The following is a 15,979-nucleotide window of genomic DNA, read 5'->3' on the forward strand; positions in this document are numbered from 1 at the left end:
CCCCAGCTTGGGGAACAACACCGTGTTCACCCCTCGCCCACCGCACCCTCTTGGAAGCTGTGTGTTTTTTCTTTTGGTATGTTCAGACTTTCTTTTTAGGAAAATACCAAGCATATAGGAAAGTCGGAAGAGCAGTGCAGTGAACCCCATACGCCCTTCACCCAGGTTCACCAGTTATTGCCACCTCGCCCCGTCTGTAAAGCCGCGTTGCTGACGCTTGGCCTGGGAGGGTAGGGGGGCTTGCAGTGCCCGGGGCTTCGGCCTTGCCCCTGCCGCCTCTTCACTCTGGGCGAGAAGGAACCGACGGGGAGTGGAGTGACGACGTGCTTACGGTTAGGATCCGAGCAGTGGGACGTGGAAAATTCCCGCTCAGTCTCGAGCCTGTGTCTGTCCTGTGGATGGGGTTCACGGTGAGGACACGGTGACGTGGCAGCAGTTTGGGGTTTCTTTTCCAGCTCCATTGAGGTGTAATTGACGTTTGACACACGTGAGTTTCAGATGTGCAGCGTGAAGACGTTGCAGCAGTTTTATGTGGCCTGAGTGTGCGTCCATCATCAGCCAGACTGCTTCAAAGAGGGAGGCGCCCTCTCTGACTCCCTAGAGAGTCCAGTCCTTCGGCCAAGATCCCACCTGCCCCCTGGACCCCGCCCCACGCTGGCCCATCCCCGCTGGGCACGGACGTTTACGTGTCTTCTGCGCCGGTGGCCACATCACAGTTTATTCTCTTGAGTCGAAGGCAGGTCAGAAGGTTGGAGCATGTTGTTTTGCTCTTTGTGGACAGCTTTTGTCTCTGGTTAGAGCCTCAAGTCTTTTCTGTATGTTATTTCTTCAAATGTTGTGCTTTCGCTCAGTAGGTTATTTGTGCATTCAGGAAATTGTTGTTAAGATAGTCTCTGCGTGATTGTCTCAGGCACCCACAACTGTCCACTGCCTCCTGTACCTTTAGCATCCTCCAGTGACCCTCGGGATACTTAAGGAGCCTCTGCGGGTCTTACGTTCTCGGTGTGGCCACATGTCGTGTCCAGGTACTTCCTGTGGTAGCTTTCTGTTACGTATTCAAGAGGTGAGTGTGTGTGAGTTACACGTAAGTCAGAATAGTGAGGACAGGTAAGCCCCAGGGAGGCGTGTGTGGTCCCACTCTCCTGTCAGTGGATGAGTGTCAAAGGTCGTTAGGTCGCCTGTTCCCTGTCTTCCTCTCTGGCCCCGAGTTGGAAATAACGAGGCTTTCTTTGAAGTGCTAGTCCGCTAGAATTAAACTCGTGAAGGCCAAGAATTCGTCATCGCTGTGTCTCCTGCATCTGCAATAGTAGTCCCTTGCGTAGCAGCTGCTTTATACATACTTGTCAGTGAATGAGATAAATCCCAAAGGAAATTAGATTAAGGGCCTACTTTTTATTTAAAAGGACAGCTGTTCACATATGATTAAATGAACTGTCGGGGGTCAGATAGCAGCTCTTGCCGCCTGTTAGCCGCGTGACCTTCGGCACATTTCCTTTAATGGAATTTGGGTCTCCAATGCCGCAGTTGGGCCTCCTCTAGCTGCGGCGAGTTGGGACTGTTCCCCGTTGTGGTCCGTGGGCTTCTCACTGCAGCGTCTTCACTTGTTGCCGAGCACAGGCTCTTGTGTGGACAGGGCTCAGCGGCTGCGGCACTCAGGGTCAGTAACTGCGGCTCGCAGGCTTCGTTGCCCTGAGGCTCGTGGGAATCTTCCTGGGCTGGGGATCAAACCTGTGTCCCCTGGATTGGCCGGCAGACTTTTAAGCACTAGGTCATCAGGGAAGTCCCCTGTTACTTCTTAAGGGCAGCAGCTTTATTTGCTGAGACGGGCACATAACTCGCCTGGTGAGAAGCGTCAGGAGTCTAGGGCAGTTGCCCTGTGCTCGTCCCTCCTCTCTGCCCCCGCCCCCCGGGTGTGGGTTCACAGCACCCCTTTTGGAAAACCTCCACTGTCCTCAGTTGTGTGACCCAGGGCTGAGGTCCAGTGAGCCGGGCAGGTGGCTGTCTTCCAGGACGTCCCTCCCTGGAAGTGTCCGGCCTCGCTCAGACCACCGCCCTCGCTGCCTCCTGGATGCCATCCGGCCGCCTGATTGGGGGATTGCTGATAAGCTCAGATTGTCCTTTCTGTCCCTTTTCTGACCTGTGTACAAGATTCATGAAGTTTATTTTTCTTTTGCACAATGTCGTCATGGAGCCCGAGTTCAAAAGGGTTTCTGGGAGCTCCTCTCACATAACGCTTTTGTACTCTGGAATGTTTCCTGAGCCTGTTTAGTTCCAGTTAGTCCCAGGGGCCGACCCACGTCCCTCTGTGGAGCTGCCCCACTGGTCCCTGCCAGGCTGACCGCAGATATGGCCAGAGCCCACCCCTGCCCACGGGGCCGGTGCGTGGCACGCCCTGGATGACGCCTCGTTCTTGTTGTTGTTCAGTCGCTCGGTCGTGTTTAGCTCTTGGTGACGCCACGGACTGCTGCCCACCAGGCTCTTCTGTCCTTCAGTATCTCCCAGAGTTTGCTCAGATTCATGTCCGTTGAGTCGGTGATGCCATCCAGCCATCTTATCCTCTGCCGCCCCCTTCTCCTCCTGCCCTCAATCTTTCCCGGCATCAGGGTCTTTTCAAATGAGTCAGTTCTTTGCCTCAGGCGGCCAAAGGATTGGAGTTTCAGCTTCAGCATCAGTCCTTCCAGTAAACACCCAGGACTGATTTCCTTTAGGATGGGCTGGTTGGATCTCCTTGCAGTCCAAGGGACTCTCAAGAGTCTTCTCCAACACCACAGTTCAAAAGCATCAATTCTTCGGCGCTCAGCCTCCTCTGTGGTCCAGTTCTCACATTCATACATGACCACTGGAAACACCATAGCTTTGACTGGCTGGTGACCGCTGCTTAGCTTTAACCTCTCCGGTGCCGCTGGTCTCCCAGAGATGCCCAGGCAGAGCAGCATCAGGATGATAGACACAGGCAGGAATTTCCCAGGGAGCTTCACGTTGCCCGAGACGGTCTTGCAGAGTGCACATGAGCAAGCGAGTGGACGCCCAGGAAGCCTGTGGGTGAGCCCATTTCCTGTGCCGGGACAGGCGGGCCTGTTGGAATGTTGCCCTTATGCTGCTGAGAGGTCTGGAGACAGGTGCTGAGGAAGCTGGAAGCGATCTGTCCTCCACATAAAGCGACCTTAAAATAGCTCAAGGAAGTTGTAACTCAGTGGACTCACTATCCTCTGGAAAACATTGCCATGTGTTTCCTTCTGCCGGCTGACAGCAAACTCCTGCCCGCTCTGGAGGCCCAGGTCTGTGCTGCCTGAAGTGTGGGGACTGCCCACGCCCAGGCCAGCCGGAAGGGACAGTGAGCGATCCCTGGGGCCCTCCTGGACCCTGGCTCTGCAGCGATCTTGGTTCTTCGGGCGGCCGGGGGGTCGTGGGGACCCACCGCCCTGTCCTCGAGCCTCGGGGGCCCCCGCTCACTGTTCCGTGTGGGCTCAGCTCTGAGTCACTGTCGGTCCCCGGCGGAGCGTCTCCTCGCAGGGGTCCAGCCCGTCCACCTCACAGGACGGGGAGGGCTCCAGAGGGAGCGCAGGGCTTTCGGGAGTCAGGGCCCGGGGCTCTCTGCTCTGATTTCTTTCACTGTGGCTTTACTTGCTGCTTCTGTTGAATACCTGCATTCTGATTGCACTGCTGATTGTCCTGAAAGGTGACTACCGGATCTCAGAAATTCAGCTTATTTGTGTATAGAGTACCTGGAAAATCGTTAAGTAAGCAGGTTTAACGAACATAATCAGAATAAAAGCGCTGCTCTCAGTCCTGGCCTTCCCCACTCCCCCGGCTCTGCCTCCTCGTTCAGGGGCCTTTCCTCTCTAGGAAACCAAGGTGACTTTCTGGGCCTGCGTGTCCTCGGCTTGAAATGAGCGCTTGGACTGGGTGAGCCCCAGGGTCCCTTCTAACTCTGAGTGTTGCATTTTTGCTGTTTGGGTTCTGATTTTCAGAAAGGCCACCTGGAATATCTGTGACGTTCGCCGTGCCGCCCTAGCCTGATGGCTCCCGGGGTCCCCTGGCCTCTCTCTTCCTGTATCCTCTTCTCCCTGGAGCTTCGTCTCGATGCTGTCTGTCTGTCCCTGCCCCACCCTGTGTGTCCTGCTCTGTGCCTGGTGACCACCCGCTGCTTCCAGTATTCCGTGTGCCAGGTCTCTCTCACCAATCTTTATCCACTGAATATTCTCCCAGGTCTGTGTGTTCAACCCTGACCTCCATCCTCAGCTCCGTATCCACGTCTCCATGGTGCTTCTCCCCAAGTCACTTCCAAGATGAAGTCCTCGACGTCCTCCTTAAACCCGATCCCTTCCTGACGTCCTCTGCCTCGTCCCTGGCCCCGTCTTCCTGCCAGTCACCCAGACGCGGGTGCCTACTTTGAATCTCGTCTCTTCTCAGAATCTGCCCCTCTTCCCACCCTGCGTCCCCTCCGTGTGAAGTCTCCAGTCTTTTCCTTCATGTGTACACCCCACTTTCCCTTCCTATGCCCACTGCCTCCACTCATTAAGAGTCGTCCTAGCACCTCACTCTCCTGGGCGCCTGTTCCCATTGACTGATCCCTCTCTCGTGCTTCTGAGAGGACACGTCCATCACAATCCCCTGCTGGGTCAAGGCCAAACCTCGTAGCCTCCCGTCTCTCCTGATTCGCTGTAGCTCACTTCAAAACCCGCTCTTTGATCCCCTCCTGAGCCTCTGCCCATGCACGCCTTTCAGAATGCCGCTCCGGCCCCTCCCCCTGGTCTGCCCCTCCGTGGGGACCACCCTGGCCCAGCGAGCACAGTGGGCCTCTCGCTCGGATTCTTCTGCCCTCGTGGCCTCCTCTACCCAGTACTCCACTCAGGCATGGCCTCTGCCTGTCCTCAACAGTAAGGACTGACCTCTGGGCTTGGGACCCATAGATCAGACTCAGTTCTCTGTTCAGTCATTCGGGCATGTCCGACTCTCTGTGACCCCATGGACTGTAGCACTCCAGGCCTCCCTGTCCATCACCAACTCCTGGAGCTTGCTCAAACTCATGTCCATCGAGTCAGTGATGCCATCCAACCATCTCATCCTCTGTCATTCCCTTCTCCTCCTGCCTTCAGTCTTTCCCAGCATCAGGGTGTTTTCCAAGGAGTCAGTTCTTCGCATCAGGTGGCCAAAGTATTGGTGTTTCAGCTTCAGCGTCAGTCCTTCCAATGAGTATTCAGGACTGATTTCCTTAGGATTTCTTTAGGATATGAGCCATGCCGTGTAGACCAGATTATTTGTGCAGCAAGTGAAGGAAATGGTGCGACCCAGCAGCACATTTTTGACAGCACCAGCCACACAGAAGACACTTGTTCAGGACGGCGAGGTGAAGAGGGTGACTCTGCACTTCCCTCTCAGCCCTGGCAGCACCGCCCTGCTACCTCGATCGTGAGTCACAGGCTCTCCTTTAGCCAAGAACCCATTAGAGGGGCTGGATCTCCCGCCACGCATCTGCACTTGGCCTTCCAGCCCTCTTGCTTGGAAAGCCCAGTGACCTCAGAGCGACTGGCGCTCAGTAGCTCACAGCCAGCTTCTACCGAGTGAACGAACGTCCTCTTGCCCTTCTCCGTAACGGGGACTTACGCCACCATCTGCTGACTGTCTTTTCTGTCTTCTAGTCTGTGTGTCAGCCTGCTGGTCCATTATCTTTTTTTTTTAAGCCTTAAGAACTTTTTATTTTATTTATCTTTGGCTGCGCTGGGTCTGCGTTGCTGTGGCAGGCTTTTCTCCGGTTGCAGCGAGTCAGGGCCCCTGTGCGTTGCGGGGCGCGGGCTGGTCCCTGCGGGGGCCTCTCTTCTTGCAGAGCGCGGGCTCTAGGCCCACGGGCTCAGTCAGTTGTGGTGCATGGGCTTGGTTGCTCCACGGCACGTGGATTCTTCCTGGACCAGGGATCAAACCTGTGTCCCCTGCACTGGCAGGCGGGTTCTTTAACCGTTGGACCACCTGGAGCGTCCCTGGTCCATCGATGTTTGCACGTCTTCCCCGCGGCGTGAGGGTCGCGGTCGTCCCGAGCAGGCGACCCTCAGGAGAGCTCAGTGGTCCCTTTCAGCTCAGGGTGTGGTCAGTAGGCTTCATGGACACAGTCCTCACTCAGCCGCTTTTCTGATGGCAGTCTCGCTGGTCCCGTCTGTTCCCTCATCTCTGGAGCATGGTTTGGGATTCTGGCTCATCAGTGACAACTCAGGAGCATCACAGTCTGCAGTTATATGTCCGTGTCTCCCTCATGAGCCAGCGGGAAGCTGGACTCCAAGACCTGGGTGCCGTTCCCGCCAAGGGCCCAGGAGGGGACGGTGCTTGACACAGACTCCACCCCGAGCCACGTCCGCCTGAGGAGATGCCGCTACGTGCGGTAAACTTCACACACAGTGCCGCTTGGCGCCTCTTTCCTGTCACTGGAACATGGGAACACGGGGCCCGTAGGCTTTCCTGCTGGGTGGGCCACTTTTCCAGTTTTATACGCATGCGATATCTCTACGGTGAGGGGCTTCGATTTTTAAGAAAGTTTCAGACACACAAGTATTTCTTTTTTCCATCTCAGAGAAAACTCTGATTCATGACACTGCCCCCCGCAGTCCTGTTCCGTTAAATCAGCCACCGTCAGACTGAACTGAGCCTCTCAAGGTCTGATCCTGGAAGCGGCGCTGTCACCAAGCCCTTGCCCGTCAATGTTTTGACCATTTCACTCACTGTAAGAAACATAGGATTGTCAATATATACATAGTCAATATGTATATATAGTGTGTATATATACACACATATAGTGTACATGGGCTTCCCTGGTGGCTCAGACGGTAAAGCGTCTGCCTGCAATGCAGGAGACCCAGGTTCGATCCCTGGGTTGGGAAGATCCCCTGGAGAAGGCAGTGGCAACCCACTCCAGTGTTGTTGCCTGGAGAATCCCATGGATGGAAGAGCCTGGTGGGCTACAGCCCACGGGGTCACAAAGAGTCAGACATGACTGAGCGACTTCACTTTCACTTTATAGTGTACATATGTATATAGTACATGTATATGTATATAGTGTGTATATATATATACACACACTAATTGTCTAATTCCAGATTTGATTAAGTTGACAAAGAGTATTTGAAAATGAGTGACTTCCCGAAATGAGAGCTGAGGTGTGTTATATGCAGTGGCTTCAGCATAAAGAGAGCCCGCTGGTAACAGGGTCACCGGCTGGGTCACTGGCTTGCCCTCCGTCCTCCCTAAAGACCCAGGCACGGCTCTCGAGCGTCGTGGCATCGAGCGGTGCCCTCCATCTGATGTGAGTGCTCTGCTTCCCCAGGGGCTTCTCAGGGCATCTCCCCGCTCGTCCTACCCCACGTCACTCTCAGTGAGACGTTCACGCCTAGAGTCAGAGGCCTTGCATTCCTGCTTGTTCACACTACTGTGAGTCTCAACGTTCACGTATCCTGGCCTTGGACAGATGGACCCCCGCCTTTCTGTGAGAGCCCCTGAGGCTCATGTCACACAGCCACACAGGCCTTGGGGACTCGGTGGCTGAGCAGACACACCCCGTCTTCCCCCACGGGTGCTCCCCGCCAGCCGTGAGTTCACGTGAGGGGAGATGGCATCCTCGTGTGCAGGGTCGTGCCCAGGCGGTTATCAGAGCCTGTTTTCACACTGTGCTTTGACCCTAGTAAAAGTCAGTAAAACAAAAGTGAAAGTGCTGGTGAGAAGCACCAGTCTGGTTTTTTTTTTTTTTTTTTGCCACACCCCATGGTACGGGAGATCTCAGTTCCCCTACCAGGGATGGAACCCGTGCCCCCTGCAGTGGACGGGCGTCTTAACCATGGCCATGATGGCCAGGGAAGTCCCCCAGCAGAACAAGGTGGGTGGCCCATGGGGTGTACCCTCTGAGAGCAGTGGGCATGTTGCTTCATCTGGACGTTCGTTGGACCTAAGCCCATCTGCTGTGCCCAGTTGTGAAAGCAAAGAAGAAGAGGGAACAAGTGTGAAATGTCGAAACTCTACGGTCAAATGCTGGATTTTAAGGGCAGATTCAGTGAGAGGTTTTGCGATTTCACTTAATGTGCGCTGGAACGCCCCGAGAAGGTGGAAGTTGGGTGTTTAACTCTCAGGGGTTTCCCTGTGTTTTCAGAAAACACTCAGCATGAAAAGTCTTTACACAGCACATCTGGTCCCTTGGGTTCTGGAAGGCTGTCTCTTCCCCCTGGGGGTGCACCCCTTCCCTGCTGCGCCCTGGCCCAGCACCCTTTAGGAGACTTCTCTTAGTGGTGTTATCGCTTTTGCTTTTGACCTCTTATTGCCTTGAATAAAAAAAGAGGTTCATGCCATTACCCCATTGACATCCCTCTGAATCAGGTAATAGAAGCGTAAATAATCTTTAGTAATTGCCAGTTATACTGTGGATTTCCCATCATTCGTTCAGCCGTTCCCTGATTGGTGACTTGTCATTAGTCTCTAATGATTTCACTTGACTCTGTGCAGCCCGCACCTGTATCCGTATGTGAGGGTGCTGTTGACTTTGTAAGCCGGATTGCCAGAGGCAGAAACAGAGGGTCCGACGACATGCGCTTCTTAAGATTGAATCGCTTTTGCCACATTTCTTTCCCCCAATTGCACAGCAGTTATTACTCCTTCCGGCGATATAGGGAGTGCCTTTTACATCTCATCTGAGATTCCTTCCAGTTGAAGAAGTGAAAAGGCATTTTGTTGTTCCTTTCGTGTGTACTTTGTGGACGGCCAGTGAGCTTGAGTGACTTTTTACGTGATTGCATAATTCTTTGCGGTCTGTGTTTCGTTTCTATTCCTATAAGTTACCCCTTCACGTGTTCTTTGCCAGTTTTTCTACGGGTTTGCTTGCTTTGTTTGTGTATTAGAGTGGTCTTTTCTTTCTTAAATCACTAATGACTCAGTTCTGTTGGTAATAGATAATATCATTTTTAAGTGTACCTAACCTTGGAAAATAAAAACATAGTCATCTTCTCTTGAACGCCATCCTCAGTCTTTATCCACAATTCTGCTGGCCTGAAGCTAAAACCCTGGGAAGCACCTATCTAACCCACTTCTTTGTTTTCTTTTATGTTCGTTTAAGGTAAAAAAATGCATTTTTTTCTTTAGAAAAGTAACACAACATTATGATTTTGAAAATAGTAGTGTTGCTTCCCTAACACCTGGGTTGCTTTCTTATTGGTTTGTAGGAGTTTTTGTCTGTAAATACATGCTTTTTTGGCATATGTGTTACAGATATTTTTCTTCCCCTTTTTTGGTCTTTTGCTCTTTGTATAGTATCTTTTGCCATAAATTTTTCTTTCTTTCTTTTAAATTGAAGTATAGTTGATTTAAAGCATTTCAAGTGTACAGCAGAGTGATGCAGTTATATATATGTGTGTGTGTGTGTGTGTATTTTTCATTCTTTTCCATTCTAGTTTATTACAAGATACTGAATATAATTCTGTGTGCTATACAGTAGGTCCTTGTTTTATGTACTGTGGTGAGTGTTTATTAATCTCAGACTCCTAATTTATCCCTCCCCTTTCTTCCCCTTTTGTAACCATAAGCTTGTTTTCCCTGTCTATGAGTCTATTTCTGTTTGCATAGAAGTTCACTTGTATCAGTTTCTTTTAGATTCCACAGGTAAGTGATAACCATGTGATATTTATCTTTGTCTGGTTTGTTTCACTTACTGTGATAATCTCAGGGTCCATCCATGTGGCTGCAAGGCATTATTTCATTCTTTTTTATGGCTGAGTAACATTCCATTGTACACATACCAGCATCTTCTGCGACCCTTCGTCTGTTAATGGACATTTAGGTTGCTTCCCTGTTTTGGCTGTTGTGAATAGCACTTCAGTGAACGTAGTGGTGCAGGTATCTTTCTGAATTAGAGTTTTATTAGAGTAATATGTGATTCCCCTGGTAACTTGATTTTTAGTTGTTTAAGGACCCTCGATACTCTCTTCTCTAGTGGCCATAAACTTTTAAAACCTCTTTGTGTTTTTTGTTTGGCTTTTTTTTTTATGCCATATCATTTTCCTCCCATGATGCTATATTTTTTTTTCTTGCTAAATTTATCCTGTGGTGTTTTAGAATTTTTGCTGCTAGTGTGAATGGAATTTTTTTTTTTTTTTTCCTTTCAGCTGGATCTATGACAGGGACAAAAGCTGTTGATTTGTATCTACTTGTTTTGCTTCCAGACAGCTTACTATGTTTCCCCCAGTTTTTAGTCTGTTGAGTCTTCTCGGCTTATTTGAGTCAGATCATTTCCAGATAAAGATCATTTTATCTTTCCAATACTTCCTTGTTTCTTTCATCTGTGGTACATACAGGTTGTTAGGGCTTCTGCTAAAACCTCTCTTAGGGTAAAAACCGCATCCTGATGGGCGTCTGAACCTTGGCCGTGCTGGGTCATGGGGTCACATTTGCTCTTCATAGCCAAGGCTATGGTAGCGAGTGAGCCGGGTGATGCGGGCTGCTTCCTTGTCAGCTAGAGTCTGAGCCCTTTAAAGCTGGGAACCACGTCCTCCCTTATTTCACGGCCCTCAGAGCCCAGCAGAGGACGGGGCACACGGCAGATGCACGCTGGACCGGCAGATGTATTGAAGGCGTCCCCCAGTCTCCCCTTCTAGGCCCCCCACCCTACTTCTTCCCCGGAGGCAGCTCTGCCCTGCGTCCTCAGCATCTGATGACCAAGTGCTGTCTGCCCAGAGGGCCCGTCTCCCTTGCCCACGCTGCAGAAGTTACTTTTCGAGCCTCTAGGCCAGAGAAGGTCCCCATCTCAAAGTTAGTCATCACCACCTAGAGGGCTTGGTAAAGAGCAGACAGCGGGGTAACCCCCCCGCTTTCCGACTCAGTCCACCTGGGGCAGGACCCGAGGGTCTGGTGTTTCTGTGAACCAAGTCTGATGCTGCAGGAATGGGCAGTGCCGTTTGAGAACTGCTGCTCGAGACTGGAGGTGGTGACCGCGTGGATGGAAGGCTCGGAGTTCTTTGCGTGAACCAGGCAGATCCTGGTGCTGGCCCCAGTTCTGCTCATGTAGCCAGGTCCCCCTTCCTTCACCTGCGGGGCGTCTGTGGGCCTGTCCTCCCCCCCCACCGCGAGCCCCTGCACGGACTTGGGGTGTGCGTCCGGGACACGCGATAACCATCTTTCACTGGGGAGGCAAATGCCGAGTGAAAGGTGTTGTCCGGGCTTAACGGGAACTCGCCCTGCTTTGCACCCTCTCTCAGCCTCTGCGCTTCGATACCTTCACGAGAACAGAATCATCCATCGGGATCTGAAGCCAGAGAACATCGTCCTGCAGCAAGGAGAGCAGAGAGTGAGTGACCCCGCGGGCCAGCCTCGGGGAGGGGTGGGCGAGCGCGGGCCGAGCACCTGGGGGCAGGCAGCGGGCGCGAGGAGTGCTCTGTGTGGGTCTGCTTACGTTTGGGTTTCCTTGCTCACGTATTTGCTTTGATTCTCTGGGAGCGCTCTCTGAATCAAAACAAAATCCGGTGAAAAGTTCAGGCTCACAGATTGAAGCCGATTTGAATGGACCACATTGTTAACTGTCCCAAGTTGCAGGAATCTGATAAGAAAAATAATGTTTGGCTTCCAACTGCCACCCCCCCACCCCGGCCCCAGCCTTTGGGCCTCACACTTCTTGGAAACGGACTATTTTTGTTTCCCATTTGTTTGGGAGCCTCAGCTTTTGAAGCTCACGGGGAATTCAGCTGTAGGTGGGTTCTGGACGTGGCCGAAAGGATGTATTTGGAGCTGGCCTGGTCCAGCCTGCCGTTTCCCCAGAGCTCTTGGGGGGACCCCGCTCTGGTGTGGGGTCACCTCCCTGCAGGGCTGGGCCGTGTTTGTTCAGCTGGGTGGGGAGCAGGGCTCAGAAGAGTGGAATGCAGCTGCTCAGCCGTGGGCCGCCTGATCTCTCCCCCGCGGCTTCCGTCAGCATCCCGGCGTAACCCACGCCCGTCCTAGCCCTCACCTCTGCCCCTGTTCACACTCATTCCTGGCAGTCCATCGGAGGTTTGAGAATTTAAGGTGTTTACTGAGAAGGAACCCTGTCTGGTCCTTCGCGTCACATCAACTCCGGGGTTCGCAATCCTGACGGCTGGTGTGTGGTCTCCTAATTCTGACCTTCCTCTAGCAAGTGATTGCCGGGCAAGGGAGGACACGCGCCTGGCATTTTTACATTGTTTTCTTTTGCCTGAACCTACCGCATCTAGGCATTCTGCGTATTCGGCAGTCCTGAGGAGCTTAGGGTCTTGGAACTGGGAATTCAGAGATGCACCCTCTGCTCCAGCGAGGCGTTGAGGATTCTTGAAGGACAGTGGACTCTCATAACCCTCAGATGTCTCCCCCTCCCTGTGTTTTCTTTCAGTTAATACACAAAATTATTGACCTGGGATACGCCAAGGAGCTGGACCAGGGCAGCCTCTGCACTTCCTTCGTGGGGACCCTGCAGTACCTGGTAAGAGGCGGGGTTCCCGGCTCCGTGCGTCAGCCTCTCGGGAGGCCGTGGCTGCGGGGCCCTGCTTCCTCCCTGGCCTTCTGCGTCTGAGCTTGCCAGCTCTCTGGATGATTCCTGGATGCAGGAAACACGCTGGTGTGTGAGGTCAGACTCCTCATCCTCCCAGAGGCCCTGTGGCGGGACACGGTCATCCTCTTGTGTCTAAAGGGCTCGGCTCCTGGGCCGGCGCGTGTCCCGTAACCCTCCTGTGATGCCGTGTTTTGACCCAGAGAGTTTAAACAGTTTAAACCAGGTTCTCGCTGCCCTAGAGGGGCCTCCGTTCCCACGCAGAATCTCAGGGGCCATGAGGAGAGGGCTGGCTTCCAGCTCCCACCCTTTCTTCTTCTTATTTGGTTGGAATATTGTGATTCTATTTGAGTCCCCCATTCATCCAAGAAATACTGATCAGCTGTAGTTTTTCTTTTTACGTTTTATTTTTTGGGGGGAGGGGAACCACATTGCATGTGCATATATTTAAGGTTTTTTTAGAAAAATATTTAATTGGAGGATAATTGCTTTACAACACTGTTACGGTTTTTGCCACACATCAGTATGAATCAGCCACAGGCATACACGTGTGCCCCTGCATCCTGAGTCCCCCGCCCACCTGCCTGCCTCCCCACCCCATCCAGGGTGCTGGCTCTGGGTGCCCTGCTTCATACATCAAACTTGTACTTAAATATATTTCTTTCTTATACTAAGAAAGCCACTTTACTTGGAACCCAGTGCTTCCCAAACTTATTTTTCCTGGAAGCTCTTCCTCACTTCCTGCAGATGTGCTGCAAGTGTCCTTCTATGACCTGGTGTTGGACCTGGAGGGTGAGAGGGTCCAGGGGCTGGGGGATGAAGACGGAGTTCCAGGCGGGGGGGCAGGAGGCATCCGGAAGGCATGGCCGGAACCAGAGAAGGAGGAGGAAGACATCTCGAGTTGAGGCTGGAGAGAGGGGCAGGGGACAGATCATTCAGAGCCTCGCTGGCTGTGTTAGAGATTCCAGACTTTATCCTGAAACCTCTGGAGAGACGGTGAAGGCCCTTAAACATGAGAGGAATCAGGTTTACCTTCGAAGAGACCATACTTGGCACAATGCGGAGGGTGACTTGCAGGCAGTGGGCGAGTGGTATGGAGGCCGTTGGGGTGGGCTAGTCTGAGCTGGGGGGTAGCCGTGAGGATGTAGACGATGGCTCAAGAAGTGCCTGAGAGAGGGGCATCCCTGGGGATCCAGTGGTTAGGACTCCACGCTTTCACCACCAGGGGCCAGAGTTTGATCCCTGGTAGGGGAACTAAGATCCCACAAGCCACGCAGTGTGGCAAAAAAGAAACATAAGCAAACAAACAAATAACAACAAAAAAAAACAAGGCCTGGATCAGGCTCAGCAGGACTTAGTAGTAGATTGCATGCAAATGATGATCAGGAAATGTGGACTGAATAACAGAGTCTGCCGTTTATAAAAGAAAAACAAAAGTTGAAAGCCACTGGGCTCCATGAGCTGAAATAGCCTACCTGGGTCTTACAGAAAAACGAGAAAAAGCAGTCATTGAGGTCCTTGTGAGTGCATCTGCACTTCCCACTAACCCCCACTGGGCAGTGGACGCTGTCCTTTTATCCCCTGCTCTGGGGGGTAGAGGTTTCAGGCTGAGGACCCGGGGCTGTGACTTAGCATCTGTGCCCGCAGAGCCGGATCCTGGGGGTCCCACCCTGTGTCCTCTGGACCCCTTGTCGGCTCAGCAGCAGTGAATGCAGGGCCCGAGCTCTGACCACTCGGGGGGCCAAAACGTCTGTCCAGAGCCAGACACAGAGGCCGAGCTGACCTTCCCACACCTCTCCTCTGGGCTTGTGGGACGTCTGCCCTCAGGCACCCTGAGCCAGCCCCACCCCGCCTATGCTGGGAAGCTTCCTGTCACCCCAGCCTGACTGCTCGGGCAGCTGGCCTTTCCTGCCTGACTGTAGCATTCTGTCCCATCGTGGACCGTGGACCGCGTTAGGGGACTGGCCGGCATTCATTGCATACACTGCGCCCGGGTTTGTGTGGCGTGGATCACTTCCCCTTGTGGCCCTGCCCAGCGCCTGGGAGAAGCGTGCACAACACACCTCAGCCCCCGCCGCACCCCCGCAGGCCCTTGTCTCAGCCCCAGGATGGAATGAGATCCAGGGAGAGTCTAGGTACCACCTGCCCGACTCGTGGTTGCCTCCTCCCTCAGAGCAGGCCCAGGGAGCGTGGGGCAGATCAGAATGCTGGGCGCCCCCCACTGTGGTGGCCCCTCAGAGCGGGCTCAGCTCAGGTGTGCGCCACCCCCCTCCCTGCAGGCCCCCGAGCTGCTGGAGCAGCAGAAGTACACGGTGACCGTGGACTACTGGAGCTTCGGCACCTTGGCCTTCGAGTGCATCACCGGCTTCCGGCCTTTCCTGCCCAACTGGCAGCCGGTGCAGTGGTGAGTGAGGCCCAGGCCCGCCCCCCGGGAGGGTGTCCCCCGTCTTCGTCAGATGTCACCTCGCCTTCCCGGTCTCATGGGGTGCCCCGCGCTGGGCCTGAGACGCCTGTGATCTGTCACCCCAAGGAAGTCCTATCGGGACCTGGTGTGTGCACAGTCTGAGCTCCTAAAGCCTGGAGAGATGTGGTGTTAAGTGTCGGCCTGGATCCTGCACCTCAACAGCCTTAAATCCAGTCTGTGTAAATGGCTGCTCTGTGCGGGGCAGGAGGCCAGTGTGTTTGCAGAGTGTGTGGGGGGTGGTGCGCGCCTATGCCAGCAACACGCTCTGTTGGTAAACAAGCAAAGGGCCTGTTCATGTGACAAATAATGAGATGTGTGTATACGAAAGTTTATTGTTGACAAATGTTACTGCACCTCAGTACAAACTTTTTTCTTTTTTACATATGGTAATATACACATTTTTTTTTTTAATGGTAATATACATGTTTCAATGCTATTCTCTCATATCATCCCACCCTCACCTTCTCCGAGTCCAATAGTCTGTTCTTGACATCTGTGTTTCTTTTGCTGCTTTGCATATAGGATCATTACCATCATTCTAAATTCCATATATATGCGTTAATATACTGTATTGATAAAAGAATGAAACTAGAACACTTTCTAACACCATATACAAAAATAAACTCAAAATGGATTAAAGATCTAAACGTAAGACCAGAAACTATGAAATTTGGTTTTAAAAGCATCAGACAGTGGCTTAAAATGTGAGCCAAGTACACTGCCAAAAAGATATTTTCTAATAAGGAATATGATTAAGGTTTTTAAATCTAGTCTGTATTTTTAAACTTTTCTTCTAATTGTAATATTAATATGTGTTTCATTATATACATAAAAGTTAGTCATTACTGAAATGCATCATTTAAAAGTTAATATTCCCTTCAACCAATGAGGGTTCATTGACAATGATTCCTCGAGGGACCACACGCTAACTGAAACGATAGTACCATTGTCCAGAATTTTTTATCTCCAGCTTTAGTGTTTGGAGCAGTGCTGAGTTCCTG

The 15,979-nt window shown here is 52.4% G+C and overlaps 1 protein-coding gene and 1 non-coding gene across 3 annotated transcripts in view; both read left to right on the forward strand.

Moving 5' to 3' along the window:
- IKBKB (inhibitor of nuclear factor kappa B kinase subunit beta) overlaps positions 1-15,979 on the forward strand; it is a 51,738-nt gene that overhangs the window by 17,705 nt on the left and 18,054 nt on the right. For both annotated transcript variants that reach the window (XM_061134870.1, XM_061134871.1), the window contains exons 6-8: positions 11,220-11,308; positions 12,359-12,448; positions 14,794-14,918. In XM_061134870.1, the coding sequence (XP_060990853.1) occupies positions 11,220-11,308; positions 12,359-12,448; positions 14,794-14,918 (304 nt within the window). The remainder of the gene's footprint in view (positions 1-11,219; positions 11,309-12,358; positions 12,449-14,793; positions 14,919-15,979) is intronic.
- Positions 6,798-6,869, forward strand: TRNAC-GCA (transfer RNA cysteine (anticodon GCA)). The gene has a single exon. It is a non-coding gene; the product is annotated as a tRNA-Cys (tRNA).

The sequence above is a fragment of the Dama dama genome, chromosome 32, assembly GCF_033118175.1.
Source record: "Dama dama isolate Ldn47 chromosome 32, ASM3311817v1, whole genome shotgun sequence".
In the NCBI taxonomy this organism is placed as follows: Eukaryota; Metazoa; Chordata; class Mammalia; order Artiodactyla; family Cervidae; genus Dama; species Dama dama.